This window comes from Littorina saxatilis, linkage group LG14 (assembly GCF_037325665.1).
Source record: "Littorina saxatilis isolate snail1 linkage group LG14, US_GU_Lsax_2.0, whole genome shotgun sequence".
Classification (NCBI taxonomy): Eukaryota; Metazoa; Mollusca; class Gastropoda; order Littorinimorpha; family Littorinidae; genus Littorina; species Littorina saxatilis.
Window position 1 is genome coordinate 17,244,029 of NC_090258.1, and position 17,525 is coordinate 17,261,553.

Genomic DNA, 17,525 nt, shown 5'->3' on the forward strand with positions numbered 1-17,525 from the left:
CACAGAGACAGAGACACAGACACACAAAAACACTCACCCACACACAGAGACACAGAGACAGACACACAAAAACACTCACCCACACACAGAGACACAGACACAGACACACAAAAACACTCACCCACACACAGAGACAGAGACACAGACACACAAAAACACTCACCCACACACAGAGACACAGAGACAGAGACACACAAAAACACTCACCCATACACAGAGACAGAGACACAGACACACAAAAACACTCACCCACACACAGAGACACAGACACAGACACACAAAAACACTCACCCACACACAGAGACAGAGACACAGACACACAAAAACACTCACCCACACACAGAGACACAGAGACACAGACACAGACACACAAAAACACTCAACCACACACAGAGACACAGAGACAGAGACACAGACACACAAAAACACTCAACCACACACAGAGACACAGAGACAGAGACACAGGCACACAAAAACACTCACCCACACACAGAGACACAGAGACAGAGACACAGACACACAAAAACACTCACCCACACACAGAGACACAGAGACAGAGACACAGACACACAAAAACACTCACCCACACACAGAGACACAGAGACACAGACACAGACACACAAAAACACTCACCCACACACAGAGACACAGACACAGACACACAAAAACACTCACCCACACACAGAGACACAGAGACAGAGACACAGACACACAAAAACACTCACCCACACACAGAGACAGAGACACAGACACACAAAAACACTCACCCACACACAGAGACAGAGACACAGACACACAAAAACACTCACCCACACACAGAGACAGAGACACAGACACACAAAAACACTCACCCACACACAGAGACACAGAGACAGAGACACAGACACACAAAAACACTCACCCACACACAGAGACACAGAGACACAGACACAGACACACAAAAACACTCACCCACACACAGAGACAGAGACACAGCCACACAAAAACACTCACCCACACACAGAGACACAGAGACAGAGACACAGACACACAAAAACACTCACCCACACACATAGACACAGAGACAGAGACACAGACACACAAAAACACTCACCCACACACAGAGACAGAGACACAGACACACAAAAACACTCACCCACACACAGAGACAGAGACACAGACACACAAAAACACTCACCCACACACAGAGACACAGAGACAGAGACAGAGACACACAAAAACACTCACCCACACACAGAGACAGAGACACAGACACACAAAAACACTCACCCACACACAGAGACACAGAGACAGAGACACAGACACACAAAAACACTCACCCACACACAGAGACAGAGACACAGACACACAAAAACACTCACCCACACACAGAGACACAGAGACAGAGACACAGACACACAAAAACACTCACCCACACACAGAGACAGAGACACAGCCACACAAAAACACACACCCACACACAGAGACACAGAGACAGAGACACAGACACACAAAAACACTCACCCACACACAGAGACAGAGACACAGACACACAAAAACACTCACCCACACACAGAGACACAGAGACAGAGACACAGACACACAAAAACACTCACCCACACACAGAGACACAGACACACACACACAAAAACACTCACCCACACACAGAGACACAGAGACACAGACACAGACACACAAAAACACTCAACCACACACAGAGACACAGAGACACAGACACACAAAAACACTCACCCACACACAGAGACACAGAGACAGAGACACAGACACACAAAAACACTCACCCACACACAGAGACACAGAGACAGAGACACACAAAAACACTCACCCACACACAGAGACAGAGACAGAGACACACAAAAACACTCACCCACACACAGAGACAGAGACACAGACACACAAAAACACTCACCCACACACAGAGACACAGAGACAGAGACACAGACACACAAAAACACTCACCCACACACAGAGACACAGAGACAGAGACACACAAAAACACTCACCCACACACAGAGACACAGAGACAGAGACACACAAAAACACTCACCCACACACAGAGACAGAGACAGAGACACACAAAAACACTCACCCACACACAGAGACACAGACACAGACACAGACACAGACACACAAAAACACTCACCCACACACAGAGACACAGAGACACAGACACACAAAAACACTCACCCACACACAGAGACAGAGACACAGACACACAAAAACACTCACCCACACACAGAGACACAGAGACAGAGACACACAAAAACACTCACCCACACACAGAGACAGAGACACAGACACACAAAAACACTCACCCACACACAGAGACACAGACACAGACACACAAAAACACTCACCCACACACAGAGACACAGACACACACACACACTTTACACATTTATTTAGACAGATTTGAACACACAAAATCAAACAAGAAGGCCTGCTTGGATTCTTTGTGCTTTACTACGTGACCTTCGGCTGGATTCGAAATAGTATCAGTGGAAAATATGGTGACATTATTGCTTATAATATCGTTTATTCACAGTTTGCATTCACACAAGACAATGTGCAATGGCTTCATTTCAAACAGTACATAAACCAGAATAAAAGGATAACTAGCTAGCAGCACTTTTCTATTCTAAAAAGAATATCCTTGACAAGGTGACAATCTCATTTCTAAAGATAAAAAAGACTCTTAAAAAAAAAAAAACAACACACATCAAAAACCACAAAAATACACCCAACGGCATTTTAGTATCTAAAACTCTACGGTTCGTTTTTCATGTGTGTCCAATTTGGAGAATTGGTCTTATCCAGTGTAGAACCCTGGCTTGGTCTGTGACGGTAAGCCGAAGTGATTTCAAGAATAGAAGTATGCCTTCAACATACCAGAACGTAGGACATAGCATACCTTTTGGTTTTTCGATTCTATCAGACAAGCAGCCTTGCAACCTAGCAGCATGGCAGCCTAGCAACCTAAGAGCCTAGCAACCAAACAGCCTGGCAACCTAACAGCCTAGCAACCTAACAGCCTAGCAACCTAACAGCCTAGCAACCTAACAGCCTAGCAACCTAACAGCCTGGCAACCTAACAGCCTGGCAACCTAACAGCCTAGCAACCTAACAGCCTAGCAACCTAACAGCCTGGCAACCTAACAGCCTAGCAACCAAACAGCCTGGCAACCTAACAGCCTAGCAACCTAACAGCCTAGCAACCTAACAGCCTAGCAACCTAACAGCCTAGCAACCTAACAGCCTAGCAACCTAACAGCCTAGCAGCCTAAAATTTGAAGGTGAAACCCGCAGAGCCACCAAAACCACTACCACTACTGTACGTAGGTTTGACGTTGAACGAGGACCTGCCGCTGCTGCTTGTCCAGGTGGCACCACTGGTCCCCACAGACCAGCCGTTTCCCAGGCTCCACGGGCCAAGTTGACGACGAACTTCTTTCGTGTCTGAGTTGACCAGAGAGACGACTTCGGTCACCACTGCGTCTGAGGGCGGAAGGCAGAAGGTGTAAGTCGTGACAACGTTATAGATGTCGTCCGAGAAATTTGGGAGTGGTTGGGTTGAAACGGGATCACGTTAAGATATAAACATGTTGTGTTTATCACAAATGTTATGATATTCTGGTAACATGTCCACACGCACGCAATCACGCACGCACGCACTCACACACACACACACACACACACACACACACACACACACACACACACACACACACACAAACACACACACACGCACACATACACACACTCATTCAAACACACACACACATACACACACGCACACACACACACGCACACACACACACACACACACACGCACACACACACACACACACACACATCTCACCAGCGGTCTTTGCGATGGAAGCAGTGGCATTTGTACCAAAGACAACGGCCGACAACTGTGCTCCAACATCATTTGACAGAGATAGTTCATCTGGAATCATTGAGAAGAATACTGAATTAATATTCAACCATTGACAGAACAAGTTGAAGGAAGGCATTAGTTGAGTTGTTTAGCAAGTGAGTCAGTCTGCAGTAACCCAATAAGGCAGTCAGTCATGTAAGTCAGCCAGTTTGCTAAAAATATTGATACATTTAAATGTAAATTTAATCAATAAATATTGATAAATAATGAATTAACAATAATAAAAAAAATACATTTAAATAAAAAATTAACAAATACAAAAAGACAAACAAAATGAATTGCAAAACCCCACAAATGTTTAGACAAAGAGTACAATCAATTCGATCAGAGAACGAATATAACACAGCATATAGTGTGCTTGAAAAGTTTGGGGGCGGTTTGGAGCCAACAGCTTACAACGAGTCGCCTTCAATGTACCGCACTATTTGCTTGGATATTCCTATTTAAGAAGAAAACAAGTCGCGTAAGGCGAAATTACTACATTTAGTCAAGCTGTGAAACTCACAGAATGAAACTGAACGCACTGCATTTTTTCACAATGACCGTAGTCCGCCGCTAGTGCAAAAGGCAGTGAAAGTGACGAGCCTGTTCAGCGCGGTAGCGGTTGCGCTGTGCTGCATAGCACTCTTTACTGTACCTCTCTTCGTTTTAACTTTCTGAGCGTGTTTTTAATCCAAACATATCATATCTATATGTTTTTGGAATCAGGAACCGACAGGGAAGAAGATAAAAGTGTTTTTAAAACGATTTCGGAAATTTAATTTTAATCATAATTTTTATATTTTTAATTTTCAGAGCTTGTTTTTAATCCGAATATAACATATTTATATGTTTTTGGAATCAGAACATGATGAAGAATAAAATAAAAGTAATTTTGGATTATTTTATAAAAAAATAATTTTAATTACAATTTTCAGATTTTTAATGGCCAAAGTCATTAATTAATTTTTAAGCCTCCATGCTGAAATGTAATACCGAAGTCCGGCCTTCGTCGAAGATTGCTTGGCCAAAATTTCAATCAATTTGATTGAAAAATGAAGGTGTGACAGTGCCGCCTCAACTTTTACAAAAAGCCGGATATGACGTCATCAAAGACATTTATCGAAAAAATGAAAAAAACGTCTGGGGATTTCATACCCAGAAACTCTCATGTCAAATTTCATAAAGATCGGTCTAGTAGTTTGGTCTGAATCGCCCTACACACACACACGCACAGACACACACACATACACCACGACCCTCGTCTCGATTCCCCCCTCTATGTTAAAACATTTAGTCAAAACTTGACTAAATGTAATGAGTCAATACCTTCAAGTTGTTGGGCCACATGTTCCAGGAAAGTCAGGGAGAGAGACAGACGGCCGTTCAGAACACTCAGTGCGTCTGGTAAGTAGAGCAACAGGTCATGGCATTATCATAAAGTAAAAGAAAAAGAAATTGATTTGAAAAAATGAAATATTTTTCAAGAAATAAAATCGAATGAAAACAGGAAAGGAAGAATAATCTAAACTGTCTTCGAGACCAAAGTTATGTGACAAAGGAGGCATTTCAATGGGAAACGATTTGTTTTTCATGATTAAAAACACACACAAACATGCGAAAAATGGACACCATGTATTAAAAGTTTGCTTCGTCGGTATTTTTTTTCCAAAGGTAATTTCAATACAAAGAAAAGTATTGTGCTGCATTATTCGTTTGTATAAATTCAAATAAAAATACTGTAATTGCGTTTTTGATGGTGGTGTCAAAACTGAAACTAAACATTGGTCGAACATTCGCACGGTATCCATGTCTATTGCAAAGGAAGTTGTTGTGATGTTGCAGAAGTAAGGTCTTCAGTAACGGCCTCCATGTTGAAAAAAATCGCTTCAGAAAAAGAGGAGCCGGATATCTTCTTGACAAATAATGTTGTGAAACTTTGCGGCTCATGTTGATATTCCTTTTCTCAAGATGTCTGTTATCTTTAATTGTTTAACAGTCAGCATACTACTGAATGTCTCACCGTCAGCAAGCAGAAGAGTCAGAACCTCGTGACTTCCGGTTCCTGCAGCAGCCATCTTGATTACCAGACTCGTTTCGCATTGAGACACTGAAACATTCGGCATACAAGAAGCCATCATTTAGATCACAGCACAAGGACAATGACGACAACGACAACGACGACGACGACGACGAGCAAGGCGATGAAGAAGAATAAGGGTGGAGAAGGAGGAGGAGGAGGAGGAGAAGGAGGAAGGGAGGAAGAGAAGAGGAGAAGGGGGTAGGAGGGGAGGAGGAGGAGGAGGAAGGGGGTAGGAGGGGAGGAAGAGAAGAGGAGAAGGGGGAGGAGAAAGAGGAGGAGAAGGAGGAGGAGGAAGGGGGTAGGAGAGGAGGAAGAGAAGAGGAGAATGGGATGGAGGAGGAGGAGGAGGAGGAGGAGCTAGGAGGAGGGGAGGAGGAGGAGGAGGAGTAGGAGGAGGGGAGGAAGAGAAGAGGAGAATGGGGAGGAGGAGGAGGAGGAGGAGGGGAGGAAGAGAAGAGGAGAAGGGGATGGGGGAGGAGGAGGAGGAGGAGGAGGAGGAGGGGGGAGAGAAGGGGAGAAGGGGGAGGAGGAGGAGGAGGAGGAGGGGAAGGGGGAGGAAGAGAAGAGGAGAAGGGGTAGGAGGAGGAGGAGGAGGAGGAGGAGGAGGGGAGGAAGAGAAGAGGAGAAGGGGATGGGGGAGGAGGAGGGGGAGGAGGAGGAGGAGGAGGGGGAGGAAGAGAAGAGGAGAAGGGGGAGGAGGAGGAGGAGGGGAAGGGGGAGGAAGAGAAGAGGAGAAGGGGTAGGAGGAGGAGGAGGAGGAGGAGGAGGAGGGGAAGGGGGAGGAAGAGAAGAGGAGAAGGGGGAAGAGAAAAAAGAGGATGATTGTGTTTGCCTTTTGAGACTAAAACATTCGGCAAAAGGGCATTCAAACATTACTGCTTGTAGTAGACGATGGAAGAGAAGGAGCAACAGAAGGGAGATGAGGAAGAAGACAATTCAAGAGAAGGTATCTTACCATCACCCGGAAGTTGCTGAATGAGATTAGCTGCTTCGGCCTGTACGCCCAGCGAAGCTTGGAGCAGAGTGGAAAGGACCATCCCTGGTAAACACACCAATCATCGAATACATTTTCCTGTAAATTACTTTTTAGCCTCACATTCTTATATCCAAGTGATAAAAAACAAACATGTCAAAAATTAATATTTAAAAACACACACACACACAAAAACTTGCTCTTGCTGTGACAACGACGACGATGGTAATGAGGACGATAACGACAACGACGACGACGACGTTCATGATGACGAGTTCTACTACCTCATTCTTTTTCCTACAACTGAGTTTGCTTGTGTGCTTTTGTTTGTGGACCTATTTCATTTGATCTTTTTGTCTGTCTCAGTCTTGCTTCTCCTCCCTTTCCTCTTTTTTTCCAAATTGGTTTGTTGAATTCTTCCATTCTTCTTGCATTGTTCTTTCATTACCTCTTCAGTTTCATTTCATGCTTACCATTTTTGGCTTTCTGCGACAAAGTACGGATTTCCCCGACCAGATTCGTGGCTGCCGTTTTGACGTCCACCGCACCCGGTGAGGACTACGAGCAGACATACAAGCAGTATAGTGTACTGTCAATGACAAACTACAGGGAGTAAGACCATAACAACAGTGAACAAAAGAACACAAACAAACAAGCAGTATATTGTACCGTCAATGACAAACTACAGGGAGTAAGACCATAACAACAGTGAACAAAAGAACACAAACAAACAAGCAGTATAGTGTACCGTCAATGACAAACTACAGGGAGTAAGACCATAACAACAGTGAACAAAAGAACACAAACAAACAAGCAGTATAGTGTACCGTCAATGACAAACTACAGGGAGTAAGACCATAACAACAGTGAACAAAAGAACACAAACAAACAAGCAGTATAGTGTACCGTCAATGACAAACTACAGGGAGTAAGACCATAACAACAGTGAACAAAAGAACACAAACAAACAAGCAGTATAGTGTACCGTCAATGACAAACTACAGGGAGTAAGACCATAACAACAGTGAACAAAAGAACACAAACAAACAAGCAGTATAGTGTACCGTCAATGACAAACTACAGGGAGTAAGACCATAACAACAGTGAACAAAAGAACACAAACAAACAAGCAGTATAGTGTACCGTCAATGACAAACTACAGGGAGTAAGACCATAACAACAGTGAACAAAAGAACACAAACAAACAAGCAGTATAGTGTACCGTCAATGACAAACTACAGGGAGTAAGACCATAACAACAGTGAACAAAAGAACACAAACAAACAAGCAGTATAGTGTACCGTCAATGACAAACTACAGGGAGTAAGACCATAACAACAGTGAACAAAAGAACACAAACAAAAAAGCAAACAAACAAACAAACAAACAGACAAACAGACATTATATATTACCGTCAATGACAAACTACTGGGAATAGAATAATTAAAATTTTACCAAAAAACATAAACAAACAAACAAACAAACAAACAAACAAACAAACAAACAAAACAAAAAGACACACACAAAATAAATCTCAAGTTTGACTGACGTTAGGAACCTAATTTTTTGCACACACCTTTTCAAGCTACCCACCAAATTTGATCTCAATTGACCCCAGAGTACCCGAGATACAAGTCTGAACTGTCGTGGGACAACGGACAAACATCCAAACAGACACAGTGAAACCTAATAGCCGCTTTATACATAAAGGCGGCTAAAAAAAACCACACACAAACCAAAGACAAATTCACCAACACCACCATCCAAAACGCCAAACAAAGCAAAACGAAACACACAATTAGCAACAAGCAGCACCTTTTTGGGGGGGGTGGGGGTTGACTTAATTCTTACATGACCCCCCTCCCCCCCCCTCCCCCACACACATTCTTAGCGTCTAAATTTCTGCCAAAGTCCTTGTCTCTCTCTTTGTTTCCCTGTTTCCCTGTCTGTCTGTCTGTCTGTCTGTCTGTCTGTCTGTCTGTCTGTCTGTCTCTCTTCTCTGTCTATCTGCCTCTCTATATCTCTGTTTATTTGTCTCTTTCTATCTCTGTCTATCTGTCTCTGTGTGACTATCTATCTCTTTCTCTTTCTGTCCTTGTAATTGTCTCTGTGTATCTGTCTCTTCCTTTCTGTCTCTGTCTAACTGTCTCTCCTTGTGGATCTTCTCCTCTCTCTGTGTCTATCTCCCCCTCTCTCTCACTCCCTCTCTCTCTCTCTCACTCTCCCCCTCTCTCTCTCTCTCTCTCTCTCTCTCTCTCTCTCTCTCTCTCTCTCTCTCTCTCTCTCTCTCTCCAAGACTCACCGTTGTTGAGGCAGCAAGGGCAGTGGCCCCGCAAAGCAGAATACCGAAGAATTGGCTCAGAGACATGGCAATCGTCTGTCAGACCTTTCGTCCAAGTAAGTCTGCAAACAGAAATGAAAAACAATGTGTCTTCTAAATGTGGGTATAACCCGGTAAAATTTGTAGATCCCTTGAACGGTTAACGTAGCAAAGCAAAGCCCGATGATATACTAAGTTCCATCCTTGTATTGATAGTACGTATATTAACGTCGGAACAAATGTTTTGGGTGAAATGTAAATGGGCGGTCAATCTTCCACTGCCCCCCCTCCAAGATAACCTTGGAGAAGCAGAACAATTTTCTTTTAAGGGCAGGAGCTACCATAAAATACACCGTTTTTGTCTTCAACTCATTTGACCACAACATTCATGAACTAAACTGGAAGTGTTTAAATTTGGTGTACATTTGCTTTAATGTATGTAGAATGATAGTATCATTGTCCCCCCAAAAAGTTGCTCTTCGATTGACTTTAGTCAAAATTATTAAATGAAAAATAAGCAAACCGTTGAATCAACACATGTTAGTTCACGGATGACAAGATAACTTCAAACTATTCATCAGGATGATTGCAACTTTTGCAGAAATGTTTTAAACAAGCTGATACATGATTTGCTCGAACGGATAAGCTCTAGGGAAAACAGTAAAAGAGATACACATTTTCCAGTTTTCATAAATTGTGTACCCACAAAGTCAACATTTGTATCACTTTAACTTTTTTCCTAGAGCTTATCCGTTCAAATAAAACATCTATCAGAACATCTAAAACATTTCTGCTAAAGTTCAAATCATTCTGATTTAAATAGTTTTGAAATTATCTTGTCATCCGTAAAACCAACATGTTTTGATCCATCGCTGTGCTTATGTTTCATTTAATAGTTGTTACTAAGTCAATCTAAAAGCTTTTGTTGTTGTTGATCATACACTATTATTGAACATACATTCAAATTTTAAAATAAACAGATCCGTTTCATGAATGTTGTGGTCAAATGACTTGAAGAGAAAAACGGTATATTTTATGGTAGCTACTACACTTAAGCATTCATGTGTTGAACAACACAGGGACAGAGAAACAGAGAGACAGATACAGGAACAGAGAGAGAGAGAGAGAGAGAGAGAGAGAGAGAGAGAGAGAGAGAGAGAGAGAGAGAGAGAGAGAGAGAGAGAGAGAGAGAGAGAGAGAGAGAGAGACAGAGACAGAGAGAGACAGAGAGAGAGAGACAGAGAGAGCAGAATATACTAAACATTTTACTCACACGGCTTTGGTAGGATGAGGGAGACACTGAATATGTGCAGTGATGATGGCCTATTTATACGCAAACAGCAACTTTTTTAATAACTCTTTTTGCTTTCCATTAATCCCCTCATTGTATGCAACATTTGATGAAGTAGAAGAAAACATCAGATTACATTATCCACATCACCCGCATTATCAGTTTTTCTGAAGCCTGCGATCGCTCTGCCTGCACAATTTTAAAGTGTTAAATCCTGTCTGTAAGGCAAGTTTCTCTGTCTGTCTGTCTGTCTGTCTGTCTGTCTGTCTGACTGTCGGTCTGTTGGTCTGTCTGTCTGTCTGTCTGTCTGTCTGTCTGACTGTCGGTCTGTCTGTCTCTCTCACTCTCTCTTTCTCTCTCTCTCTCTCTTTGTCTCCCTCTCTCTGTCTGTCTGTCCGTTTCTGTCTGTCTGTCTGTCTGTCTGTCTGTCTGTCTGTCTGTCTATCTCTCTCTGTCTCTGTCTCTCACTCTCTCTCGTTCTCTCGCTCGTTCTCTCTGTGTCTGTCTGTCTCTGTCTGTCTGTCTGTCTGTCTCTCTGACTCTCTCTGTCTCTCTGTCTGTCTATGTCTCTCTGTCTGTCTGTCTTTCTCTCTCTCTGTCTTTCTCTCTGTTTCTCTCTCTCTCTCTCTCTCTCTCTGTTTCTCTCTCTCTCTCTCTCTCTCTCTCTCTCTCTCTCTTTTTCTCTCTCCACGAGTTATTCTTTCTCATCAGTGTCCACCCTCCGTCCGTCCACCCATCCAAACTGGAAGCCTTACTTTCTTGCAATAACGCATACACTTTTAAATTTGCACCGAACAAAATATTGTGAGACTTTTTGTGCCCACACTATTCATATTTAAAAAGGACGATCAGTGTTTTCAGTGACAGCTCTATTTTGAAATATTTGAATGTAAATTGTTTTTAGGTGTTATTACAATTGTATTTAAAAAAATTCATAATTGAACAGTTTTTTACGTTACGATAGGTAAAATGCGAAGAAAGTGAGGGATTAATCTACTGAAAATTGAGATTGCCATGCAGTTAGGCCTACTTCCCGGGTTTAATCTATGTTCCCGCTTTTTGTGTGTGTGTGTGTCTGTGTTTTTTGGGAACTTGTGTAGTATTATATTTTTGTAGCATTTTGTATGGAGTGGGTGTTGTTGTTGTTTCTTTTGCCAATTTAATTTAATGTATATATTCTCACAAATAGACCACGTGCTGCAATCTATTCTGGTTCTTTGTTTGTGTTTTGGTTTGGACATCGAAGTCAAATAAGGCCAGACCAAAAATATTCAGATTTTTTTCTTTCCTTAAATGATTCTTGACAAAGACTGTCAAAGTGCCTGTGCTCTACCTTATCAACGTTTAAATTTGTATTTTCTTTTTACCAGTTGTTATCGGCGTCTGTCAAATCTGAAAAGGGCCTGCCAAAGGCATTTTCAGAAATACGTTTTGGCAGACTTCGACTGTGTATGAAAAGAACAATTAAACAAGGCTTAAAGAACAACATTTTACTGTATCGAAAATTAGCAATTCACTGAGCCATACCCAGTTTGATAAGGCGCGCCCTCGTATTATTATTAACGGGAAATTCGCGATTTGCTTTTTTCATGCGTAAATACACAATGATTATCATCAACGAGATCAAGGATGGATCGCGGCTTGAAGGTGATATATTGGATATTGCCATCGCAATATACGAAAAACCCAGCTTGTCGCGTTCGTCGTGTCTGCTTAGATTAGATAGGGATGCATGTTATAGGCACAGTAAGCCTCCCGTAAACCATCACAGATACTGTCAGGCTTTTACACACAGTACAAACACCCTTCCATTTGAACGCTTACCAAACGGGAACATCCTAGGTGCCCTCCGTAAAGAGCGAGCAATTTTAAAATGATTTAATTTTGCGTGGTTTATCTTACCCCTGAGCCATCGGGAACCCGTGTGATCAAGTTTCCCTTTTTCACAATGTAGTCGTCAGTTAGTAATTTCAATGCGACTCGCTGTGAGCTTATCTGCAATAGCACGTTATTAAGTACCTCTGACTATGCACGAAACAAACGGCTGTGGTTCACAAGAACTCTAGCGATGGCTTTTGACTGTTCAGAGGAACTGGCGATAGACATAAACCGTCGTCTGCTACGAGAACCACGACCTTGCGTGACCCTGCTTCCGGGCTTTTCTTTTTTCAAACTTTCAAAACTTCGAATTGTACTGATCTTGTCTTGATGAAAAAAGAATTCTTTTATGATTTAAGAATGTTTGTGTAACAAGCTGTCAATTTATTATTTAGATATTAAAAGTTAGGTCTAGCGCCAAAACGAACCACGGTCCGATTGTCTCTGACACTCTCTCCGCAAAATTAATTCGTTGAACATTGCTCGCTCTTTACGTAGGGCACCTAGGATGTTCCCGTTTGGTGAGCGTTCAAATGGAAGGGTGTTTGTACTGTGTGTAAAAGCCTGACAGTATCTGCGATGGTTTACGGGAGGCTTACTGTGCCTTTAATGTCGAAACACACGAGAACGTAAACATAATTAATCCAAAACATGTCGTACATGTCAGTTCGTGAAACGGATATGTGCATTCTTATCTCAAATAATTAATGCGATATAGAAATCATGTAGAAAGCAAACATGATGCGCAATTGTAGAATCTATATCTATATACGGCGTGTGTGTGTCTGTCTGTCTGTCTGTCACTTCGGGATACACGGCCAAAGTTCTCGATGGATCTGCTTCATATTTGGTGGGCATATTCAGGTAGACCCCGGACACAATCTGGTCGATGAAAATTTTCAACACGTGCTCTCAGCGCGCAGCGCTGAACCGATTTTGGTTTTTATGGTTTTTCTGTACATCCATTCCCAGTAACTCTTCCTTATCTTCTCCAGTGTTTTGCGCGATTATCTCCCTTCCTTCGTGTGGCGTCAATCGCGTACGGTGCGCCACTGGGTATTCGGCTCTACTTCTTCCCGGCGAAGCCGGGTAATCATCTAGTTGTAAAATAAATAGCTAAGTAACAATGTATTTTCTGTCGTAAAGTAACGGTGTATTCTTGCTAAGTATGATACCTCATATCAAATATAAACCTGCTCGCTTTTGCTAGTGTGCAGATTCGAATTTAATAAAACCCAACCAGTTTCATCTGCTCAACGTATGCGTACCCGCCTGCATAAAGCATTAACCTGCGTTCACGCGTTCGAGTTAGCCAAAGTAAGCTATTCCCGTTTTCATGTTCATTCAATTAGAATTAGTACGGAGCATTTTTCGAGTTCAACCTTGTCTAAAGTAGGCTACAATACAGCAAATGTCTTGAAGTCAAATTCACCTGTAAACTTTTCTTTCAAAATGGCGTCTTGGGATACGACAGCTACGCTGTAAGTGTCATACAAGCGTATTACAAAGGGGAACATTCTTGCAAGAAGGGTTTCTTCTTCTTCTTCTTGCGTTCGCCGTCACACCATCAGGTTAGTCTGCGAGACGAATGACGTCTGCTCCCATAGAGTTTGGTGCGGAGAAGGAAGAAGGGTTTCTTCATCAATATGTGTGTGTGTGTGTGTGTGTGTGTGTGTGTGTGTGTGTGTGTGTGTGTGTGTGTGTGTGTGTGTCAGTGTAAAAGTGCATGTGTATAAGTATGTGTGTGTGAGGATGTGTTGTGTATGTGCGAGAGTGTGAATAGTGTGTGTGTGTGTGTGTGTGTGTGTGTGTGTGTGTGTGTGTGTGTGTGTGTGTGTGTGTGTGTGTGTGTGTGTGTGTGCGTGTCTGCGTGCATTGAGAACGTTGTTGTTGCTTTTTCGTACCCGCGCAGTTGTGCGTATGTGTATTGTTTTAATGGGATTGTGTTTTGAATTTGATTGATGTTCTACCGGCAAAACGGACTGGTTAGGCAAACAAACCACCAACCTTTTTTGAATGTAGGTGAAAGACATATATACATTTGTACATACACATACATAACATAATCAAAAACATTAAAAACATCATTCTTTTTAAGATTTATTGACAGATATTTGATGAAGCGAGCATAACCAGTAAAACGTAGTTTAAGCAGCGATCAGACACGAAGTCGTCTAGAAAGTGAACTTAACACCTGCACTGAACTCCCAACCGCTCGAATCACTAAAAGATCCGCCAAAATTCCTCTGACCACCGTTGAACTGATGCTGGAGATCAAGACTCGCTGCGAAGCCGTTGTTCTGACTGTAAGAGGAGTCAATTAAAATACTAAAGGGATTCTTTGTCACCGCTTTTCTTCTTTTTCTGCGTTTCGACTCGTTCCCAACGCCTTTGTTGCTTGTGGGTGTTGGGTTGAAGCTAACGTGGCCGTTGCTGCTTTGCCACTGTAGACCGGTTTCCGGCACCAGGCTCCATCCGTTGCCAAGAGATACCTCTGCTACATCGTTGTCGTTGTTGTTGTTGTTGTTGTTGTTGTTGGCTGCAGACACAAGTGCTGTGATGACCTCGCCTGAAGAGGAGAAAAAAACCCAGATGTCAACTTGTACGAAGGTAATAGTGTCGTAGTTATTTAATAGGTTCCATTGACTTTTGGGATTAAAACTATCTCGCTTTGGGCGCTGAATGATTATTGTGTCGTGTTGGAACATTTATATTTTAACTTACGCCTTTCAGTTGTGAGTGCTACGAAGAAATGACTGCTATTTTTAACGTTCCGCCTTGGACGACGAGCGTTGATCTTGAAACGTCCTTTCTTCTGTACCAAAACTGTTCTTATGAAGACGTTTCGTCCTATCAGTATACATCTAAATGGTTGCAGCAACATGTGTCCGTTACATAAATAAAATATATCGTTTAACGTCGCTGTCTGTTCTCCGTGGACAACATCGATTTTTAATAGTCATCATCAGAAATGATTGAATTTATTTCCCTATAGTTCTCAGCAGTAACGTGACTTGTGACTGCTGATCCCGTCCTGTGTGCATATCACGTCTTGGGCGTGCTGGATATGTGAAGGAGGAGGAGGAGGAGGCGTTTGTCAGAAATATTTGTTTTAAAATCAAAATTTGTATTTTAATCCTTTCTGAATGATGTAGGTTTAATACAATGAAAATCAAATTCATCTTGGACCAGTAACCACAGAAGAACGTGGTATATAAGAGTCTTACTAGCTTTCTGCGCAATGGAAACTGTAGCTTTTGTTCCGAACACGATGGCCGCGAGGTTAGGGCCCACATCACTTGAGAGAGCCAGCTGATCTGAAACAGGAACAATGCTCACGATGATGGTGATGATGATGATGATGATGACGATGGTGATGATGATGATGATGATGATGATGATGATGATGATGATGATGATGATGATGATGACGATGGTGATGATGATGATGATGATGATGATGATGATGATGATGATGATTCTTCTTGCGTTCGCCGACGCCAACCATGATGATGATGATGATGATGTAAAGACAGATACCCGGACAGACACAAAAATGCACACAGGTAGGCAGACACTTTCTTTCTCTCCGACGACGAGCCTGTTTAGCGCGGTAGTGGTTTCGCTGTGCTGCATAGCTTTTCTGTGCCTCTCTTCGTTTTAACTTTCTGAGCGTGTTTTTATTTCAAACATATCATATCTATATGTTTTTGGAATCAGGAACAGACAAAGAATAAGATGAAATTGTTTTTAAATCGATTTCGGAAATTTAATTTTAATCATAAATTTTATACTTTTAATTTTCAGAGCTTGTTTTTAATCCGAATATAACATATTTATATGTTTTTGGAAATCCGAAAATGATGAAGAATAAGATGAACGTGTTTTTAGATCGTTTTATAAAAAAATTACAATTTTCAGATTTTTAATAACCAAAGTCATAAATTAATTTTTAAGCCTCCAAGCTGAAATGCAATACCAAAGTCCAGCCTTCGTCGAAAATTCCTTGGCCAAAATTTCAATCAATTTTTTTGAAAAATGGGTGTGTGACAGTGCCGCCTCGACTTTTACAAAAAGCCGGATATGACGTCATCAAAGACATTTATCGAAAAAATGAAAAAAAAGTCTGGGGATATCTTGCCCAGGAACTCTCATGTAAAATGTCATAAAGATCGGTCCAGTAGTTTACTCTGAATCGCTCCACACACACACACACACACACACACACACACACATACACACACACATACACACACATGCACACACACATACACACACACACACACACTCACACACACAAACACACACACCACGACCCTCGTCTCGATTCCCCCTCTATGTTAAAATGTAAAAAGATGAGTTATGATCGTGTGTTTTTGCTATTAGAAATGCGATGTGGTGCCAAAATAAAAATGGCCATGTTTATTTAAAATGAAAATGGACATTAAAGTTTTCTTATCTTATCTTATCTTAACTCACCTTCAAGTTGTTGCGCGAGACGTCCCAGTAGGGAGAGAGACAGAGACAGTCGTCCGCTAAGTACACCTAGGGCACCTGTAATGTTAATAGATATGGAAACTAATCCTACGAGTAATATGAATAGGAATAAGCCTCACAACAGAGCAGGATTTACAAACTGCTTAAACGCAGAATCGTATGTCGAAAAAGGAAAGGAGAAAGGGTTGACGAAGCATAAGATTGGAGTCAAGAGTCAGACAGAGAGATCGAGAAACAGACAGAGACAGAGAGAGATAGACAGACAGACAAGCAGACAGACACAGACAGACAAACGAAAACTGGTATACAAACAGGAATAGATATGTTACAAAAGTTATTACGATTTAAAAAAGAAAAGAAAAAAAGAGAATTACTCATCGTTAGCATACATACGAGTCAGTTGTCAGAAACAGAGAGCAGACAAACAGATAAACAGATAGATAGTTGAGCAGACAGACAGAGAGACAGAGAAACAGACAGACAGACAGACAGACAGACAGACAGATAGAAAGAAAGACAGAAAGACAGACAGACAGACAGACAGACAGACAGACAGACAGACAG

At 42.0% G+C, this 17,525-nt stretch overlaps 2 protein-coding genes across 3 annotated transcripts in view; both read right to left on the reverse strand.

The window, feature by feature from the left end:
- Window positions 1-2,444: 2,444 nt before the first annotated feature.
- On the reverse strand, window positions 2,445-10,685 carry LOC138947255 (uncharacterized). The gene is made up of 8 exons (XM_070318695.1): window positions 10,569-10,685; window positions 9,278-9,378; window positions 7,449-7,533; window positions 6,958-7,041; window positions 5,943-6,029; window positions 5,249-5,323; window positions 3,860-3,949; window positions 2,445-3,495 (listed from the first exon to the last, which is right to left on the reverse strand). Exons 2-8 carry the CDS (start codon window positions 9,341-9,343, stop codon window positions 3,281-3,283), a joined length of 702 nt encoding a protein of 233 aa, XP_070174796.1. The 5' UTR covers window positions 9,344-9,378; window positions 10,569-10,685; the 3' UTR covers window positions 2,445-3,280.
- A 3,866-nt stretch (window positions 10,686-14,551) lies between these two features.
- Window positions 14,552-17,525, reverse strand: part of LOC138947269 (uncharacterized) — a 9,725-nt gene continuing 6,751 nt past the window's right edge. The window contains exons 6-8 of one of the 2 annotated variants that reach the window (XM_070318711.1): window positions 16,944-17,018; window positions 15,692-15,781; window positions 14,552-15,033 (exon numbers count right to left, since the gene is read on the reverse strand). In XM_070318711.1, coding sequence (XP_070174812.1) covers window positions 14,639-15,033; window positions 15,692-15,781; window positions 16,944-17,018 — 560 coding nt within the window. In that variant the 3' untranslated portion in view covers window positions 14,552-14,638. The remainder of the gene's footprint in view (window positions 15,034-15,691; window positions 15,782-16,943; window positions 17,019-17,525) is intronic. The other variant, XM_070318712.1, reaches the window with a different exon arrangement.

Excerpts from the sequence above, each read along its gene's own strand:
- LOC138947255 (XM_070318695.1), bottom strand. The coding sequence starts at position 9,343 with ATGTCTCTGAGCCAATTCTTCGGTATTCTGCTTTGCGGGGCCACTGCC. Across the intron at positions 7,042-7,448 it reads GTCGCAGAAAGCCAAAAATG|GGATGGTCCTTTCCACTCTG; the intron begins GTAAGCATGAAA and ends TGTGTTTACCAG. Across the intron at positions 6,030-6,957 it reads TCAGCAACTTCCGGGTGATG|TGTCTCAATGCGAAACGAGT; the intron begins GTAAGATACCTT and ends CGAATGTTTCAG.